Consider the following 19,416-nt stretch of genomic DNA (forward strand, 5'->3'; position numbering starts at 1 on the left):
AAATACAGACTCTAAATGAGAGCAATAGTTAATTTTAATAGCTTTAAAACTCTGATTACATATTCATTATACATTTTTGTTATGCAATTTAAGCTTAAAGATGTACTAAAATGAAAATTAAATGCAGTTATCACTAAAGAAGAACAAGAAAAATCATTGCTTACTTCTTTCACTTTCTGAATTCGAGCTACAAGTTCCTCTGCAGTCACACTACCAGCAATCACCTCCAATGGGATTCCATTGTCTCCTATAAAAAAACATGATGGGATGCACACCACAGGATCTGTATATTCTTGATTTAAGGATCATTTTTGAGTAAAGTGCAAAGGCAAGTTGAACAATATCTTTATTTATACATTCATATAAACTGATAACAGTGGAGAAGTCTTAATTGGTTAAAATCTGCAATCCCTTCAGAGTGGAACTCGCTTAATAGGGCCCAAAGCCTGTACTCAGTGCTGGGAACTGTCCCACATTTATCTTCAGTGCATCTGTAAAGAAGACATTTTTGGACAAAAACTCACTAAACTACATTTGTCAGCCTTGCGCAAGATAATCAGGCCACACAGGCTTGCCAGATTAAACTTCACTGATGAACGTGCTAGAAAATCTTTGAAAAGTTGTAAAGTTGAAAAGTTGTAAAATTGAGTAACACTTTTGAATTTGAAATGAATTCAACTACTAAAGATGAAATAAACAAAGAAAATTACAAATAAAGCACCTAGAAACGCAAAATATTTTAAGTATTTGCGCTAGAGAATGTGAAGTAAAGATTCACAAGGATGTTGCCAGAATGGATGGCTTGAGATACGGGGAGTCACTGAACAGGCTAGCACCTATTTTTTTTGGGAGAAAGAAGTCAAGGGTGATCTTATCTGCAAGCTTGAACATGACCCTACTGTAGACTAGTCAAGACATCATCCTCTCCCTCAATGTCATCAGGACAAAGGCATTGGACATTGATTTCAGGTGCAGGCACATGCCTTTATATGTATTAATAGTGCTGAGGCGTTGAGTTCCATCGTTTAAGTATCACCAATGGCTTGTGCTACTCCAATTAAATAGACGTCATGACCAAGAAAGCACGACAGCACCTCTACTTCTCAGAAGTCTAACAGGTCCTTATTGAGCCTTGACAATTGGAAGCATGCACAATAGAAAGCATTCTATCTGGTTGCATCAGAACTTGGTATAGCAAGAGCTCTTCCCAAGACAGCAAGGAATTGCAGAGTTGTGAGCACTGCTTTGTCCATCAGAGAAACAGCCTCTCCTTCATTAACTGTCTACATTTCTTGCTGCCTGGTAAAAGCAGCCGGTGTACTCAAAGACCTCACCCACCATGGACATTCTCTCACCTCCCCCGCCTTTCATCAGACAGAAGATACAAAATCTTGAAAGCATGCACCATTAGGCTCAAAGACAGCTTTCATCCCACTGATTTAAGACTCTGAAAGTACCCTGACTGGCTGCACATGGTCTGGTTACAGCAATGGGAATGTGCAGGAATGCAAGAAACTACAGAGAGTGGTGGACTCAGCCTAATATGTCACAAGCACATCCTTCCCGACAATCAGAGGATTCTATGAGGCTCTGCCTCAAGAAAGCAGTATCTGTCCTCAAAAATCCCCACTATTCGCATCACACCATCTTCCTGCAGCTAACTTCAGGCAGGAGGTGCAGTAATCTGAAATCCCACACCACCAGGTTCAAGAACAGCTACTTCCTAAAAACTAACCTACATAACCCTAATCACTAACCCAGTAGAGAACTATGACTATTTTGATCACTTGGTACCACAATGGACTTTGTTTTTGTTCTAAATGTGTTCTTTCCTGTAAAAATTGCACATGATTTATATATAATTTATACTTATTTTGTAAATACTACTTATCTTATGCTGCAAGTTTTCCATTGCACCTGTGCATGCAGCATAATCAAAGACTCCACCACCTGGGACATTCTTCCCTCATCTCCCATTGGACAGGAAATACAAAATCCTGAAAGCACACATCACCAAGCTCAAGGACAGTTATAAGACTATTGAATGGTTCGCTACTACAATAAGGTGGACTCGTGAGTTTACAATTTATCTCATTATGAAGATCTCATTATCTCTCTGTAGTTGCAGTTTATTCTGCATTCTCTTATTGTTTTACCTTGCACTACCCCAATGCACTATGTAATGATTTAATCTGTATGAACAATATGTAAGGCAAGTTTTTCAATTAGAAACCAATTTCAATACAGTTGTGCATAAGACAATAAACTCAACTTTGACTCTGAATGTTAATGGTGAACTCTTGACCATCCAATCCACATCATCATGCTCCTACTAGATTGTCTACCTACACTTTGTAAGTGTAGCATCCTATCTGACCTTCTGTTATTGTTCTTCCCCTTATACTAACTCAACATACTTATGTTTTGAAATGATCTATATGGACAGCTTGCAAAATTAAGTTTTCCACTGTACCTCAGTACATTTAACAATAAAAAAATCAATTCCAATTTATAATATAGTGGTTTTCCCCAGCGTAGCAAAGCCTTGAACTAGAAAGTACTCTAGTGTGCACACCAGCTCACTGACATCTTCAACTTTTAACATACAGGCTGCTGTCCCCACATGCTTCAAATCAGCCACCATCAGACCTGTACTAAAGAACTTTACAGCTTCAGAACTTAACAACTACCTCCTAGCAGCTCTGATCATGAAGCACTTTGAGTGGGTGGTAATAGCACTTATCAAAAACTCCAATCCTGCCACACTGGACACTCACCCATATGTTTACCGACAACACCATAGCACCTGTCATGCACCTGACCCTGACACACCTAGAAAACAAGGACACATGTCAGAATGTTGTTTCTGGATTTCAGTTCGGCATTCAACACTATTGCCCCACAGACCATGGTGAACAAACTCCTGCTCCTCAGTCTAAATACACCACTGTGCAACTGGGTGTTGGACTTCCTAATGAACAGACCTCAGACAGTCAGGATGCACAACTGCTCCTCCCTCCCATCATCATCCTCAACACAGGAGCCCCCGAGGGCTGGGTGCTGTACACTCTGCTCACACGTGACTGCACGGCCAAACACTCAAGCAATCACATTATCAAGTTTGCCAATGACACGACAGCTGTGGGGCTCATCATCAACTACGATGAGACAGCCTACAGAGAGATGGAGGAAGAGATCGAGGTACGGTGCCAGGCAAAAAACTTCTTCCTCGACGTCAACAAGACAAAGGAAATGGTTATCAACTTCAGGAGAACTTACACCACTTACAGCCCTCTTTACATCAACGGCAGAGTGGAAACTGCAGGCAGTTTCAATCTCTTGGGAGTGCTCTTCTTGCCACAACCTCTCACGGTCCCAGAAGACATTCTATACAATCAGGAAAGCTCACAAATACCTCTACTTTCTGAGGAGGTTGAGGAGAGCTGGACTTTGTACATCTATACTCACATCCTTCTAGGTTACAGCAGAGGGCATCCTGACAAACTGCACCACTGCATGATATAGAAACTGCACTGTGGCAGAAAAGGCGGCTCTACAACAGGTAGTCAAAACTGCCCTATGTATTAATGGCACCAGCTTACCCACCAACAAGGACATATGTACAGAAGAGTGCCTGGAAAAGGCCAATAACATCATGAAGTATCCTACACACCCTGCTCATGGACTTTTTTCTCCATTCCCATCAGGCAGGAGGTTATGTAGCATCCATGCCAGGACCACCAGTCTCAAAAACAGTTACAGTACTTTCCCCAAGCAGTAAGGCTGATCAACACCTCCACCCACAAGACCACACCCCCCATCACTACCACTTCATCATTTCCTGTCAGAGTCACCTTATGTACAGACACTCCTGTGCTTAGCATCACTTTATGGACATACAAACAACCCATGTATAGAAGCTATCTGATGTATTCATGTTGTTTGTTTTATGATCGTGAACTTTATCATATTGTGTTTTTCTGTGCTGCATCTGATCAGGGGTAACAATTAATTCTTCTACTTTACACTTGTGTACTGGAAATTCTGTTAAACAATCTTGAATCTATTGCTAGCAGTTCACCACAAAACAGTCAGAATACCTCCCTCACAAAATGCAGACTGTCCTACATATACCGAATTATTTAAAAGATTTGCTACTGATTGGACAGCTGCTGTCTTATTATAGAAAGTACATAGTAACAATATAAATTGGAACACCATACCAAATGAGACAGCTGCATGAAAATTCAACTGTGTGACAAATGACTGTAAGACCAATAAGAAATCTTACTTAATGGAAAAATAGTTCTACAAGTTAATTAAACAAGATGGCACACAATGCTTTTCATCACTGACTGCCATTTAGAAGTCTCACATTTGTTGAGCAAAACAGTATTTTAAAAGATTTTTACCAGGAACCACTGATAAAAGAATAAATTCTGAAGAATAAAATAATTTAAATGTTGAGATTAAGACCTTGTCTCACATACACAGTGCTTTGCACATCTATAATGAAACAAGGCCAAATTGTCCCAGCCTAAACTAAGTCCATATCAGAGGAAGGCAAGAGAAGATCTATTTACATTACTTCCACTGAATTGCATCCAAAATAAAATAACCCTTCTATTTATTTTTATAACCACTATTTTTAAAATTATCTAGAATTTCAATCATTGGCATTATTTCTCCACCATCATATTCTTTGCTTTTCTATTTAAGTTATCCCAAGGTCTCAACGATCTGACTCAGCCTTCTCTAATTTCCCAGTTCTAATTCTGTATAAGTCCATCCATAGAATTCTTATTCAATGTCTTATTCTAGTAAAACAACTGCTATGTGGAAAAAATGATGAAAAAGCAACACTCCAAATAATCACTTTATTCTTTTGAAGTGTTTTATTCATATAAAATCTCAAGCAGAACATACAGTATTTTCAAAAATTACCAATGGATGGACAAAATCCTCACGCTAAAATAACACAAAATCCTCATGAAATCAGTTCTACCCTTACAAAATTACCTGCCAAATCAGAATACACACATTATGTTGCAGATGTGTTTTCCCATTTTATCTATGCCATTAAGTTTCCCTATTTTCACAAATCAAAAGAATATTTGATAAGAGATCACATTTTATATTGTCTCAAGTAGTTTGATTTTTTTGGTCGATACATGTAAATCAGAGAACTCAAGGAGATGCAAAGTGTATTCCATAGTAATTCGTATAGGCTAAATTACACAAATGATTAGTTCACAATAACTAGGTAGTTATGGTGATGAATCAGCAACTCAAATGCTAAAAGTTAAAATCGTATCCCAGGATACAAAAATGAATTTAAAAGATCTGGTACAGACCGTCCCCAGGTTACTCAAGGGCTCATTTCTAAAGGAATGTCTGTAAGCGGATTTTTTTCCCAAGTCAGAAACTAACAATTTTAATGAGGACTAATTAAGATGAATATTTATTTATTGCCTTTCCAAGTAGTTACAATGGTACCGAATCAGAATGTCCCTCATCTAATGGCTTGTTTTAGGGGGCCTTAAATTTTCAAAGGATGTTACGTAGTTTGATAAAGTATTTTACAGGTGCTATTAGAAAAGATTTGCTTTGTGAATTTCCAAAGAAATTCGCTAAAGCAGCCTCTGCCTATGAACCTATAGCTGCATTCTTAAAGACAATGTAAATGTTTGATAACTGTAGGAAAACTGTATGTGAGCAGCTTTATGAAGAGCAGTTGACTTGAATTAATTAACTGTTAACCACAACACATAATTCCTGAAGGTTAATAGGGGAACTTGTGTAAGACTTCCATAAGCTAAATCTTCTGCAACCCAAGGGGTCCTGGTTATTGCCATACCCAAGAAAACACACTTCCATGACAAGTGTGCATGACTTAGAAATTCAATTACAATAGAGCTGACCAAAACTAAGTCTTTGGGACAAGCAACACACACAAAATGCTGGAGGACCTCAGCAGGTCTGGCAGCATCTATGGAAATGACTAGGTAGTTGACATTTCGGGCCAAGACCCTTCTTCAGAACTGAGAAGGAAGGGGAAAGATACTTAAATGCTTAAAAGTGCTTAGATGAAAACGGAACCTAACTTTTAAGAACAGAAGAGAAAAAGGATACAAATTTGAGAAAACTGCATACATGCTTCACTGTAGAATAAAAAAATTGTCAAATATTATAATGGTTTTTAGATCTATTTAAAAATATCTCAATATCAATGATTCAAAAACAAACGAAATACCATAATCCACCATTCCGTGAATGTACACGGGATACTTGCCTTTTAGCATCTATTTTAATAGCAACAAAAGAGTTTACAGTTGCTTCCCCTACTCCTTCAGCTTCCCAACTTGCAGCCATCTGTCTGGACTGTTCATCGTCCCCTAAAAATAAAAATCAGTATTCAAGAGACCAAAACATTATTTCAAAGTGAGACATGCAGTTCATTACTACTTTCAAATCTAAAAACAACTTCTTGATTAGAATGTGTTCTAGTAAATCAAATGAATATTGCACTTGAGTGCACTCTAATATATTCTCTGCAAAATTACCTGAAAATTATACTTAATGCAAGTACAATATGCATCTCTGCCACTCTTACTTGGATCCCATGGGCTAATAATTTCTAACCCAGCTTACCATGTGAGGTCTGATCAGAGGCCTTTATAAAACAAACCAAATCATCCTCTTCGTCCTGCCTTAAAAACATAATCAATTTGGTAAGACACATTTTCCCATTCACAATTACATTTCTCATTTATTCTGTACTTTTCTACTTACTCTAATATAGGAAACAGTCATTTAGCCTACTGATCCATCCCAAAAGAGCAATACTAAATGGCCTGATGATCCATTTCTATTTTCCTGTTGCTCTCCAAGTTACTCTCTTCCATATAATCCCTTTAATTAGTTTTAGTACTTACTCACACTAAAGGACAAATTACAGTACAGGTGCACATTCCTTTATCCGAAATTCTGAAATCCAAAAAGCTCTGAAAACCGAAGTTTTTTTTCACTGACAGCTGACGTCACTCAGGTGTGACGTGGCAGCACTAGCAGAGGCCGCCAGACGTCAGTGGTGGCTCAGAGCTCGTACTGGTTACACATGCATTTGCTGTTTGCTGATATTTTGTGTTCACTGTTGACTTTGTGTTTAATTTCACTGTGAAAATGTCAAAGAGCTACAGATACCCCTCTGGGTAACAATGAGAAAAAGAGAAGGAATCTTCCCTATCAATAAGTGGAGTAATTGCAGAAGCTTGATCGTGGTGTGTCTGTGCAGCGTCTTACTGAAGAAAATGGTGTTGGAATCACTGTATATAATTTAAATAAACAGAAAGACAAGTTACTGAAGTTTTATAGTGACAGTGACGTTCTACATTTATTCCAATAAGTCATTTACCATCTGTTTGATTCGGTTCGTTTGAAGCTGTATATTTTTATGTTTTATTGAATGTTTTTGTTGGAAATAAAATTTCTTCTTCTCATTATTCCCTAAACAATAGAGTATAACATTTACATCATATTTACATTGTAAGTAATCTAGAGATGATTTAAAATATACGGGATGACGTGCATAGGTTTGGTGCGCCGCTGGGTCTTAAAGGCCTGGCTCAGTGCGGTGGACGAGACAGGTTAAATAAGGGACTTGAGCATACGTGCTTTTTGGTATCGGGGTGGGAGGGGGTCTGAAATCCAAAAAGTTCTGAATTCCGAAATGCAACTGGCCCCAAGGATTTTGGATAAGGGATTGTGGACCTGTACTAATTAGCCTCACAACCTGTCTTTCAGAGAGAAACACAGAAAACCTACAGCTGTGCCGAACACGTCCCTACCTTAGAACTACCTACGCTTTACTCATAGCCCCCTATTCTTCTAAGGTCCATGTAGCCATCCTGGAATCTCTTAAAAGACTCTATCATTTCTACCTCCACCACCAGCAGCCCATTCCACACACCCACCACTCTCTGCATAAAAAAATTACCCCTGGCATCTCCTCTGTACCTACTTCCAAGCACCTTAAAACTATGCCTTCTCGTGCTAGCCATTTCAGCCTCTGACTATCCACACGATCAATGCCTCTCATTATCTTATACACCTCTATCAGGTCACCTCCCAACCTCCGTTGATCCAAGGAGAAAAGGCTGAGTTCACTCAACCTAATCTCATAAGGCATGCTCCCCAATCCAGGCAACATCCTTGTAAATCCTTGCAGATACAAGACAAAACCAGAACAGTCAAAAGGAGAACAGAGGTGGAGGATAAATGCGTGGCTGAGGGACTGGAGCAGTGGGCAGGGATTCAGATTTCTGCATCATTGGGACCTCTTTTGGGACAGGTGTGACCTGTACAAAAAGGACAGGGAGGTTTGCTAAGGCTATTGGGCAGAGTTTATACTAGAATTGCTGGGGGGTGGGAACCGAACTGAAGTTTTGAATGACAGGGAGGTTGGCTCACAAATAGAGAAAGATTGGAGACAGTGCAAAAGGGAGGATAGGCAGGTGATCGAGAAGGGACGCGCTCAATCGAGCGAGGAGTATTATGAACAAAGCAGTTGAGCTTAGAGCGTGGATCAGCACTTGGAGCTATGATGTTGTGGCCATTACAGAGACTTGGATGGTGAAGGGGCAGGAATGGCTACTTCAAATGCCAGGCTTTAGGTGTTTCAGAAAGGACAGGGAGGGAGACAAAAGAGGTGGGGGCGTGGTACTGTTGATCGGGGTAGTGTCACAGCTGCAGAAAAGGAGGAAGTCATGGAGGGGTTGTCTATGGAGTCTCTGTGGGTGGAAGTTAGGAACAGGAAGGGGTCAATAACTCTACTGGATATTTTTTATAGACCACCCAATAGTAACAGGGTCATCAAGAAACAGATAGGGAGACAGATTCTGCAAAGGTGTAATAATAACAGGGTTGTTGTGGTGGGAGATGTTAATTTCCCAAATATTGATTGACATCTCCCTAGAGTGAGGGGTTTAGATGGGGTGGAGTTTGTTACGTGTGTTCAGGAAGGTTTCTTCACACAATATGTAGATAAGCCTACAAGACGAGAGGCTGTACTTGATCTGGTATTGGGAAATGAACCTGGTCAAGTGTCAGATCTCTCAATCGGACAGCATTATGGAGATAGTCATCACAATTCTATCTCCTTTACCATAGCATTGGAGAGGGATAGGAATAGACAAGTTAGGGAAACGTTTAATTGGAGTAAGGGGAATTATGAGGCTATCAGGCAGGAACTTGGAAGCATAAACTGGAAACAGGTGTTCTCAGGGAAACATACGGAAGAAATGTGGCAAATGTTCAGGGGATATTTGCATGGTGTTCTGCACAGGTACATTCCAGTGAGACAGGGAAAGGATGATAGGGTACAGGAACCGTGGTATACAAAGATTGTTGTAAATCTAGTCAAGAAGAAAAGAAGAGCTTACGAAAGGTTCAAAAACTAGGTAATGATAGAGATCTAGAAGATTATAAGGCTAGCAGGAAGGAGCTTAAGAATGCAATTAGGAGAGCCAGAAGGGGCCATGAGAAGGCATTGGTGGACAGGATTAAGGAAAACCCCAAGGCATTCTACATTTGTGAAGAGCAAGAGGATAAGACATGAAAGAATAGGACTAACCAAGTGTGACATTGGAAAAGTGTGTATGGAACTGGAAGAGATAGCGGAGGTACTTAATGAATACTTTTCTTCAGTATTCACTATGGAAAAGGATCTTGGCGATTGTACGGATGACTTGCAGTGGACTGAACAGCTTAAGCATGTAGATATTAAGGAAGAGGATGTGCGGAGCTTTTGGAAAGCATCGTTGGATAAGTCACCGGGACCGGACTGGATGTACACCAAGCTACTGTGGGAAGCGAGGGAGGAGATTGCTGAGCCTCTGGCGATGATCTTTACATCATCGGTGAGGATGGGAGAGGTTTTGGAGGATTGGAGGGTTGTGGATGTTGTTCCCTTATTCAAGAAAGGGAGTAGAGATAGCCCAAGAAATTATAAACCAGTGAGTTTTACTACAGTGTTTGGTAAGTTGATGGAGAAGATCCTGAGAGGCAGGATTTATGAACATTTGGAGAAGTATAATATGATTAGGAATAGTCAGCATAGCTCTGCCAAGGGCAGGTCGTGCCTTACGAGCCTGATTGAATTTTTTAAAGATATGACTAAACACATTGATGAAGGAAGAGCAGTAGATGTAGTGTATATGGATTTCAGCAAGGCATTTGATAAGGTACCCCACTGCAAGGCTTATTGAGAAAGTAAGGAGGCATGGGATCCAAGGGGACATTGCTTTGTTGATCTAGAACTGGCTTGCCCACAGAAGGCAAAGAGTGGTTGTAGACTGGTCATATTCTGCATGGAAGTCGGTGACCAGTGGTGTGCCTCAGGGATCTGCTCAGGGACCCCTACTCTTTGTGATTTTTATAAATGACTTGGATGAAGAAGTGGAGGGATGGGTTAGTAAATTTGCTGATAGCACAAAGGTTGGGGGTGTTGTGGATAGTGTGGAGGGCTGTCAGAGGTTACAGCGGGACATTGATAGGATGCAAAACTGGGCTGAGAAGTGGCAGATGGAGTTCAACCCAGATAAGTGTGAGGTGGTTCATTTTGGTAGGTCAAATATGATGACAGAACATAGCATTAATGGCAAGACTCTTGGCAGTGTAGAGGATCAGAGGGATCTTGGGGTCCGAGTCCATAGGACACTCAAAGCTGCTATGCAGGTTGACTCTGTGGTTAAGGCGGCACACGGTGCATTGGCCTTCATTAACCATGGGATTGAGTTTAAGAGCCCAGAGGTAATGATGCAGCTATATAGGACCCTGGTCAGACTCCACTTGGAGTACTGTGCTCAATTCTGGTTGCCTCACTACAGGAAGGACCTGGAAACCATAGGAAGGGTGCAGAGGAATTTTACAAGGATGTTGCCTGGATTTGGAAGCATGCCTTATGAAAATAGGTTGAGTGAACTCAGCCTTTTCTCCTTGGAGTGATGGAGGATGAGAGTTGACCTGATAGAGGTGTACAAGATAATAAGCGGTATTAATCATGTGGATAGTCAGAGGCTTTTTCCTAGGCTGAAATGGCTAGCATGAGAGGGCATAGAGGTGCTTGGAAGCAGGTACAGAGGAGATGTCAGGGTAAGTTTTTTTATGCAGTGGTGAGTGCGTGGAATGGGCTGCCAGCAGCGGTGGTGCAGGCGGAAACGATAGGGTCTCTTAAGAGACTCCTGGATAGGTACATGGAGCTTAGAAAATTAGAGGGCAATGGGTAAGCCGAGGTAGTTCTAAGGTAAGGACATGTTCGTCACAGCTTTGTGGGCCGAAGGGCCTATATTGTGCTGTAGGTTTTCTATGTTTCTCTAGACATCAGGCATGGCTGAATGTGGATCCTTGGATCTGAAATGCTAACTGCTGCACCACCATAACATCTCTCTAAATATACTGTGCCTCCATAACTGGCTTGGTAAAACCCAGTGATGCAACCATGAACAGAAGGAACGAAAAGCTGTTCAAGTTGACATGTACTCCAGTTCCAATTCCCATTGCTGTCCTTTAAGGAGCTTGTACTTTCTCTCCATAACCGCATGGGTTTGCTCTGGGTGTTCCGATTCCTCCCACATTCCAAAGACATAAGTTGTGGGCATACTATGTTGCCACTGGAAACGTGACAACACTTGTGGGCTGCCCCCAGCACATCCTTGGACTGTGATGATCGTTGACATGAACGACGCATTTCATGACAAACAAAGCTAATCTTTAAACAAATATTCTGGAGTCAAATGATTACAAGTCATTTTATTAATAACATCTTCAACAGAAAACAGACTATTTTTTGCATTCCTTTAAGACTTGCATATTAAACTGAAGATGCACAGTAACAAATGAACAAGTAGGCAATTCTGCTTCTTGAATGTGTGCAGCCATTTATAAACTGATCTATGACCTAATACCATAATCATTTGGATTTTGTCAAGACAAAGCCATGCAGAGCTGCCTTGTGGTAACACAGGGAGATCATCTGGCTGTTTTGTCAGGGGAGAAAGATAATACAATTGCTGATTACTTTCAAGATGTTCCCTAGGAAAGTTAAGTAACACCGCCATTTATTTCTCAATCTCTATTAAGTACAGAAAGGAGAATTATTCTTTGTTTCAGATTTTCAAAATTTTAAAACATAATGTTTTTCAAGCTGGTTTAATACAAAGCAAGAGGTAAATTAAAGAAATATTTTAAGGAGCAATCAAAGTCTAACAACTCTAATGGAATTTGAAGTACCACCTACTGATAAAGGAGAATCAATGGATGTGGCATTCAGAAACTTGCAGCTTTTTGATAACATCCAACATTACTTGTTAAAACACTGAGGTAAGTAGTAACGTATGGAGATGAACTGAACATTGGTTGACAGGTAGATAACTAAAGAAATAACCATAACTGTTTCTCTAGAAGGATACAATAATTAGCAGGGCACCACAGGGATTCAAAATGGTTATCAATGATCATGATGATGGAATTAAGTGCAGTCTCTAATTTTCAGACCACATAGAGGGGGTGAGGGATGAGGAAGAAAGGGATAGGAGGTAGTGTGAGCTATGAAATATTTGCAATGAGGCTCCAATGTGATTTAGACAAGCTGGTGGAATAAGTAACTGCAAGGTAGGTGCAGATTGATGCAGATGAATATGAAGCTATCCACCTTGGAACTAAATAGGAATTTTATTTGAATAGGCATAAATTGACAAGGACATTGAGACCTGGATGTCACTGTACACGCATTACTGAAAGCAAGCTTTTAAGTACAGCAAGTGGTGAAGAAAGAAAATAAACATTAGCTTTGTTCTAAAAGAATCTGAATACAGAAGTAAAGACGTCTTGTTGTAGCCTTACAGGGACCTTAGTGAGACCTCATCCAGAATTGGTTTCCCTGAGGAAGGACGCTATTGCCATTACCACAAAGAGTCACCAGACTGGAATGGCTGGTTGGACAGGGGAAGACAATTAAGTGTCAATAGAGTATAAAAGAGCAAGAGGGGTTTTAACACTCTATAACACTCTAATAACACTCTAATAGATTAGCTTAACTGGACAGAGGAAGAAACCCAAACCAGTGGTTACTTCCTCAGCATATAAAGTGTGTCATTTAGAACTGAAATCAAGGGAAATGTCTTCACATAGAGGATGACGAATCACAGAAAGCAGTGGTGTCCAAGTTACTAAATATAATGAAGTTAGATATATTGTGTATTTGTGTTGTTAAAGGGAGGGGAGAAGGTATAAACAGGCAGGAGAAGTGGATGATCAGTTATAATGGTGCTGAATGGTGGAGAAGGCATAAGAATTCAATGGTCAATTCCAGCTCTTGTTCTTGGTTCCAAATGAAACATCACATATTTAATTAACAAATACCTAAAAGGTCAAATTCCTATTTATTTCTACAACTTCAGTTGTGCACCTCACAATGTTAATATTTTCCAACTAATCTACCCAATTTAATCTGTCCAAAAGTTTTAAGAACTGAAGTCATGATGGGATTTGTATCTGAGAACCATGTTAACCATGCCAACACTTTAACAATATTGAAATCTTAGAATTTCTTTCAATTTGTTAAATGTTAGATTATTGGGTGCAGCCCAATTGATGAAAGCGCAGGTGATCACCACCAGGTGCGCTTCAGCGATAACTAAAGTGTAATTCTGGAAATGTGATTTGCATCGATTTTCAGATGATACATGGAAATTTCTCATGAAAGCTGAGGTCTACACGTTTGTTTACAGAATTGTTCACTGAAAACCACGCTTCTCAGAATTCTCTTCCGGGTAGCGTATTCGCTTGCGCCATGACTTTCACTGATGCCCAGTCAAACTTGTGCCCCTCTCGATCTTCCTGGGTAGAGACTAAGGACAGTCATGAAGATCGAGAGGACAAGCAAGCAAACCCTCAGCAAGCAAGAGAACTCCTGGAACTATGGCTTTCCATGAACAATTCTGTAAACAAACACGTAGACCTTGATTTTATTTATGAGCTGATACAGGCAAAATTTCGGACCACACGCAACCAATCAGCAAAGAGATTTCCTCCCCACATCACAATTGAGTTTCCGAACTGATATCCAATCAGCTGATTGAAAAACATATAAAAGCCAAGCATTCGGAGGATATACTACATAGTGGCGGTAATGCACCATTAAGCTGGGTGCCAACCGCCGTAAAACAAGAAGAAGATGATGATGATATACTACATTTAACAGTGCACTGACCATGTCTTCTTGCATGGTGATGAAATGTTTTCAAGTTGCCAAGATCGGAGAACAACTCAACCCAACCATCAACCACCCGAGTCACACATCTTCTGAATTATTTCCAGACAACAGATTATAGGGGGAAGTGGCAGATATTTGAATCTCAGGAAAAAAAGTGACTTGAAATGAAAACATAAATATTAACTGTATTTATCAGCTATGTGGATGCTGAGATTAAAAAAAAGACGCGCAAGTCTCCCAATGGCATCATGAGCATAATATACTTTACATACAAGAACACAGAATAATGTTGTGCCAACCCTCAAACCCTACCTCCCATATAAGCCCCCACCTTAAATTCTTCCATATACCTATCTAGTAGTCTCTTAAATTTCACTAGTGTATCTGCCTCCACCACTGACTCAGGCAGTGCATTCCACGCACCAACCACTCTCTGAGTAAAAAACCTTCCTCTAATATCCCCCTTGAACTTCCCACCCCTTACCTTAAAGCCATGTCCTCTTGTATTGAGCAGTGGTGCCCTGGGGAAGAGGCGCTGGCTATCCACTCTATCTATTCCTCTTTTTGTACACCTCTATCATGTCTCCTCTCATCCTCCTTCTCTCCAGAGAGTAAAGCCCTAGCTCCCTTAATCTCGGATCATAATGCATACTCTCTAAACCAGGCAGCATTCTGGTAAATCTCCTCTGTACCCTTTCCAATCCTTCCACATCCTTCCTATAGTGAGGTGACCAGAACTGGACACAGTACTCCAAGTGTGGCCTAACCAGAGTTTTATAGAGCTGCATCATTACACCGCAACTCTTAAACTCTATCCCTCGACTTATGGACTTATGAAAACTAACACCCCATAAGCTTTCTTAACTACCCTATCCACCTGTGAGGCAACTTTCAGGGATCTGTGGACATGTAGCCCCAGAACCCTCTGCTCCTCCACACTACCAAGTATCCTGCCATTTACTTTGTACTCTGCCTTGGAGTTTGTCCTTCCAAGAGATAAACAGATTTAGCAAAAGAGTGAAAATATGGCAGATATCAACGTGAACAAAACGTGACGTCACCCAGTCAGACCCAAAATGCTGAAAAGTTGCCAACAGCGCCAGTCCATAGAATACAGAGACATGGATTAGGGTTGATAGTAGAGAAAATAAAATTGAAACTAATGGAAAAAGAATTGATGCTACTGCTACACAAAGTTCTGGTTAGATCACATCTGTTGAACTGTAAGCAGTTCTAACACCAAAACCTTAAGTAGTACTTCAGAGTCCTGATAAAAAGTCAATTTGAAGTATTTATTCATTCCATTCTCCATAAAAGCTGCTCAACTTACTGAGTATTTCCAACATTATATCCTGCATTTCCACTTGCAGTATTTTGCTGTTCAAGTACAAAGGACATCAGTAGCACTCCTACACGAAACAATGGCAGAAATTACTGATACTTTACAAGCAGCAATTGATACTGGGTCAAAGGTATGTTAGTCTGTTTTTAAGTCAAAATTATTAAACAATATGGGGTGAATGTGAGCATGTGGAGTACAGCAAGAGTGAATTATTAATCTAGCAACATGCCTGTAACAGCAGCAGACATGAGAAGGACTCTGCAGAAAGTCAATCCCCATCAGGTGGCCGGGCCAGACAACATCCCAGTCCCTGTACCAAAGAACGCCTACATCTTCAGAACTAACTGACTACTACCCGGTGGCACAGATGCCAATCATCATGAAGTACTTTAAATGGTGATAATGGCACTTATGGACTTCCTAACCAACAGACCTCAGATAATCAGGATGCACAACCACTCCTCCCTCCCATCATCCTCAACACAGTTGCCCCCCCCCCAAGGCTGTTGCTGAGCCAATTGCTGTATATTCTACTCACTCATGGTTGCACAGCCAAACAAGTAATCACATTGTCAAGTTCAGTGATGAGACAACAGTGGTGAGACTCATCAGCAACAACAATGAGACAGCTTACAGAGAGGAAGTGAAAGAGCTCGAGGCCTGGTGCCAACACATAACCTCTTTCTCGGTGTTAACAAGACAAAGGCGATAGTTATCGACTTCAGGAGAATTTGCACCACTCACATCGCTCTCCACATCAGTGGCACAGCAGAGGAATCTGTAAACAGTTTCAAGCTCCTGGGAGTACACATCACCGAAAACCTCTCGTGGTCCCAGAATACATCCTACAGTCAAGAGAGCTTACCAACACCTCTACTTTCTGAGGAGGCTGAAGAAAGCTGGACTTGGCACATCTACACTCACATCATTCTACAGATCACAGTGGATAGCATCCTGACAAACTGTATTAGTGCTTGGTCTGGAAACTGCACTGTGGTAGACAGGACAGCTCTATAAAGAGTATTCCAAACTGCCCAGTGCATCACTGACACCAGCCGACCCACCATCAAGACATATGTACAAAAGGCTGCCAAAAAAGGGCCCGTAACCTCATGAATGATCCTACACATCTTGCTCATTTATCCCACTCCCATCAGGGAGGAGGCTATGTAGCATCCAGGCCAGGACCACCAGACTCAAAAACATTTCCTTTCCCCAAGCAGTAAGGCTGATCAACACCTCCACCCACTAACTCTAACACTACTTTATTGTTTCCCGTCAGTCACCTTGTATACAGTCTAGTATCACTTTATGCCTATACAATCAATGTATAGAAGCTATCTTATGTGTTTATATTTTGTCTTTATCTTTGGTGTTTTTCGTGCTGCATCAAATCCAGAGTAACAATTTTTTTTCTCCTTACACCTGTACAGGAAATTACGTTAAACAATCTTGAATAACCATCGATCTGGAATAATGATTTAGCCGACAGTTCATAACCATGGCAAATGTGGAAATGTAACTTCAGTTAATTAATTAAATAATCTGAAATCTGAAAACCAAAACTGGTGATTATGAAATGATAAAAATGTTTAAAAAATGTATCCAGTTTACTGTCTGCTCTGGCTTTTATAGACCTTGATGTCCATTGTGATGTAGTTCAGTTAACAGCCATTTAAAAATATTACACAGCTCCAGCACAAGTAAACATGGGTTAAAACAACTCCTTTATCATGTGAGTCAATAAACTACCGAGTCAAACATCAACACTGGTTTTGAATGAACAGGGTTAAACTGCTCTTGCTTCTAATTTCCAAAACACAGGATTTTCTGCTACTTCATCCAAGTGGCAACCTTCCTTTCATCAGCCTTGAGTGCAAAGACTTCTGCTGATTTGACCATGTGGATTGCTAAACTCAGACTTGTCCAATCTTCATTTTACAAATAAATGCTTCCAACAAGCTTCCCTTTTTCCTTTTTAATTCTTACCCCACAGAACAAAATTGCATTTAGTTTTGTCACCATAATTAGTTGAGACCCAGGAACTGTGCAGACCTCAGCAAATGAACTTGCTCTTTTTCTTATTCAGATAAGCTGCAAACTAAATAGTTGTTTTACAATTCAGCTTTACAAAGCTCAAAAACTGACTTTAAAAAACAATGATACATCACTGACACGGGGGACAAAACTACATCTATTTGGACCTATAACCCTCATTTTTTTTAAAAAAAAAAGGACAGCAGCATCTGCTAAAATACAATTTCATTTTTTTTTACTAAAATGTTCTTTGCATATGTGAAGATGAAAAGATCAGAATAAAGGACTATCATCCTAACCAATAGGTCCATAATCCATAATTTATATGTGGATTCACGCTAGCGCATTTATAACACCGTAGCAAACAACTGTCATCTTGAAACCTATTACTGTCTCAAGAGTCAATGCGATTTTGTTTAACAGTGGAATCTTTAATCCACGCAAATAGCTTTGCACCCTAAATTATCCAATGTCAAACACTTTTCTGAAAGGCCCAGAGAGAAATATAATGTTGCTTCCAGGCGAGTTTGGAGACACAGCAACTACCTTCTAAACAAACGAAAACTTAACAAACTTTAATTTCACCTGTGGCCTGACGTGGTAATGCAAATAAACACAAGTGCATCGTTGCACTGTTTACGTACGGCATAATAATGAAAGACTTCCATGTTTTGACGTTTGCTGGAGTTTGATGCGTTTATATTTTGATACATTCAACCAGCATATTTGGAAACAGAATCAATATCCAAGACAAAAATCACAGCTTCACTAATCAAAATGGCAACAAATTAGAAGACATAGTTAGGATGCCCCAATGGCGCATTTTTCCCCGTCAGCAGTCGGCTGCTACGCATGTGCTTTTAAGTAAAATCCTGTTCGAACTGATGGGATAAACAGCGCTACAGAATCCAAAGCGGTGACGTGTCGGAGCCCGGCTCCCACTCCAAAGACAGCCTCAAGCCGAAATGACAAGGCTTCCTTCCGGCTAGGCCGCAGCCCACCTGCCCGAACTCGGCCCGCTGCCATACCTGTAATAAACACTATAAAAACCGCGTTGTTCTGTTTGGCGAAAGCGATGGCAGCAGGAATGGTGCCCTCAAACCAGCGCATTGTCCTGACACTCTCGCAGCTTCTTCACATGAAGCAGACACAACCGAGTATTCTCTCCACCGCAAGCCCGTCCGCCGTTTACAAAAGCAATGACTCGTCGCTGGTTTTACGCCAATCAGACTGGCCTTTGGGGCCGTCAATCACCCGAGGGAGGCGGGTGCACTGCCCGTTCCCGAACAGCGGTAGGTTGGTATCACCGTCCATCAATCACCAGAGGGCGGAGCGGGTTTCTTGCGGTCAATCACGAGCGAGTCTGCAGATTACAAACTGCCGAAACTAGAATCTGGAGCAACTTTCCAGGCGCTGGAGGAAATCAGTGGAGAGAAGTAGACAGACCATCGATCGCCTCTCCCTGTGCTGTGCTGTCTGACCTGCTGAGTTCCTCCAGCGACGTGCGTATCGCTCTTCCCACCCCCCACCCCCAGATACAAGGACAACGAAGAGGTGGTGGCGGGAGGCTGCGGAATGCTTTGGACTGAGCCGTATTCAAGGATTCATCGTCGGGACTAACTGAAGGAAGAGTTAGTCCTGACGAAGGGTCTCGGCCTGAAACGTCGACTGTACCTCTTCCTAGAGATGCTGCCTGGCCTGCTGCGTTCACCAGCAACTTTGATGTGTGTTGCTTGAATTTCCAGCATCTGCAGAATTCCTGTTG

The 19,416-nt window shown here is 40.9% G+C and overlaps 1 protein-coding gene across 1 annotated transcript in view; it reads right to left on the reverse strand.

The window, feature by feature from the left end:
- Nucleotides 1-18,861, reverse strand: part of ubxn4 (UBX domain protein 4) — a 45,155-nt gene extending 26,294 nt beyond the window's left edge. Inside the window, exons 1-4 of the mRNA XM_063048638.1 lie at nt 18,680-18,861; nt 6,293-6,395; nt 6,133-6,161; nt 165-283 (exon numbers count right to left, since the gene is read on the reverse strand). Coding sequence (XP_062904708.1) covers nt 165-283; nt 6,133-6,161; nt 6,293-6,395; nt 18,680-18,761 — 333 coding nt within the window. The 5' untranslated portion in view covers nt 18,762-18,861. The remainder of the gene's footprint in view (nt 1-164; nt 284-6,132; nt 6,162-6,292; nt 6,396-18,679) is intronic.
- Between the last annotated feature and the right edge of the window lie 555 nt (nt 18,862-19,416).

The sequence above is a fragment of the Mobula hypostoma genome, chromosome 5, assembly GCF_963921235.1.
Source record: "Mobula hypostoma chromosome 5, sMobHyp1.1, whole genome shotgun sequence".
Classification (NCBI taxonomy): Eukaryota; Metazoa; Chordata; class Chondrichthyes; order Myliobatiformes; family Myliobatidae; genus Mobula; species Mobula hypostoma.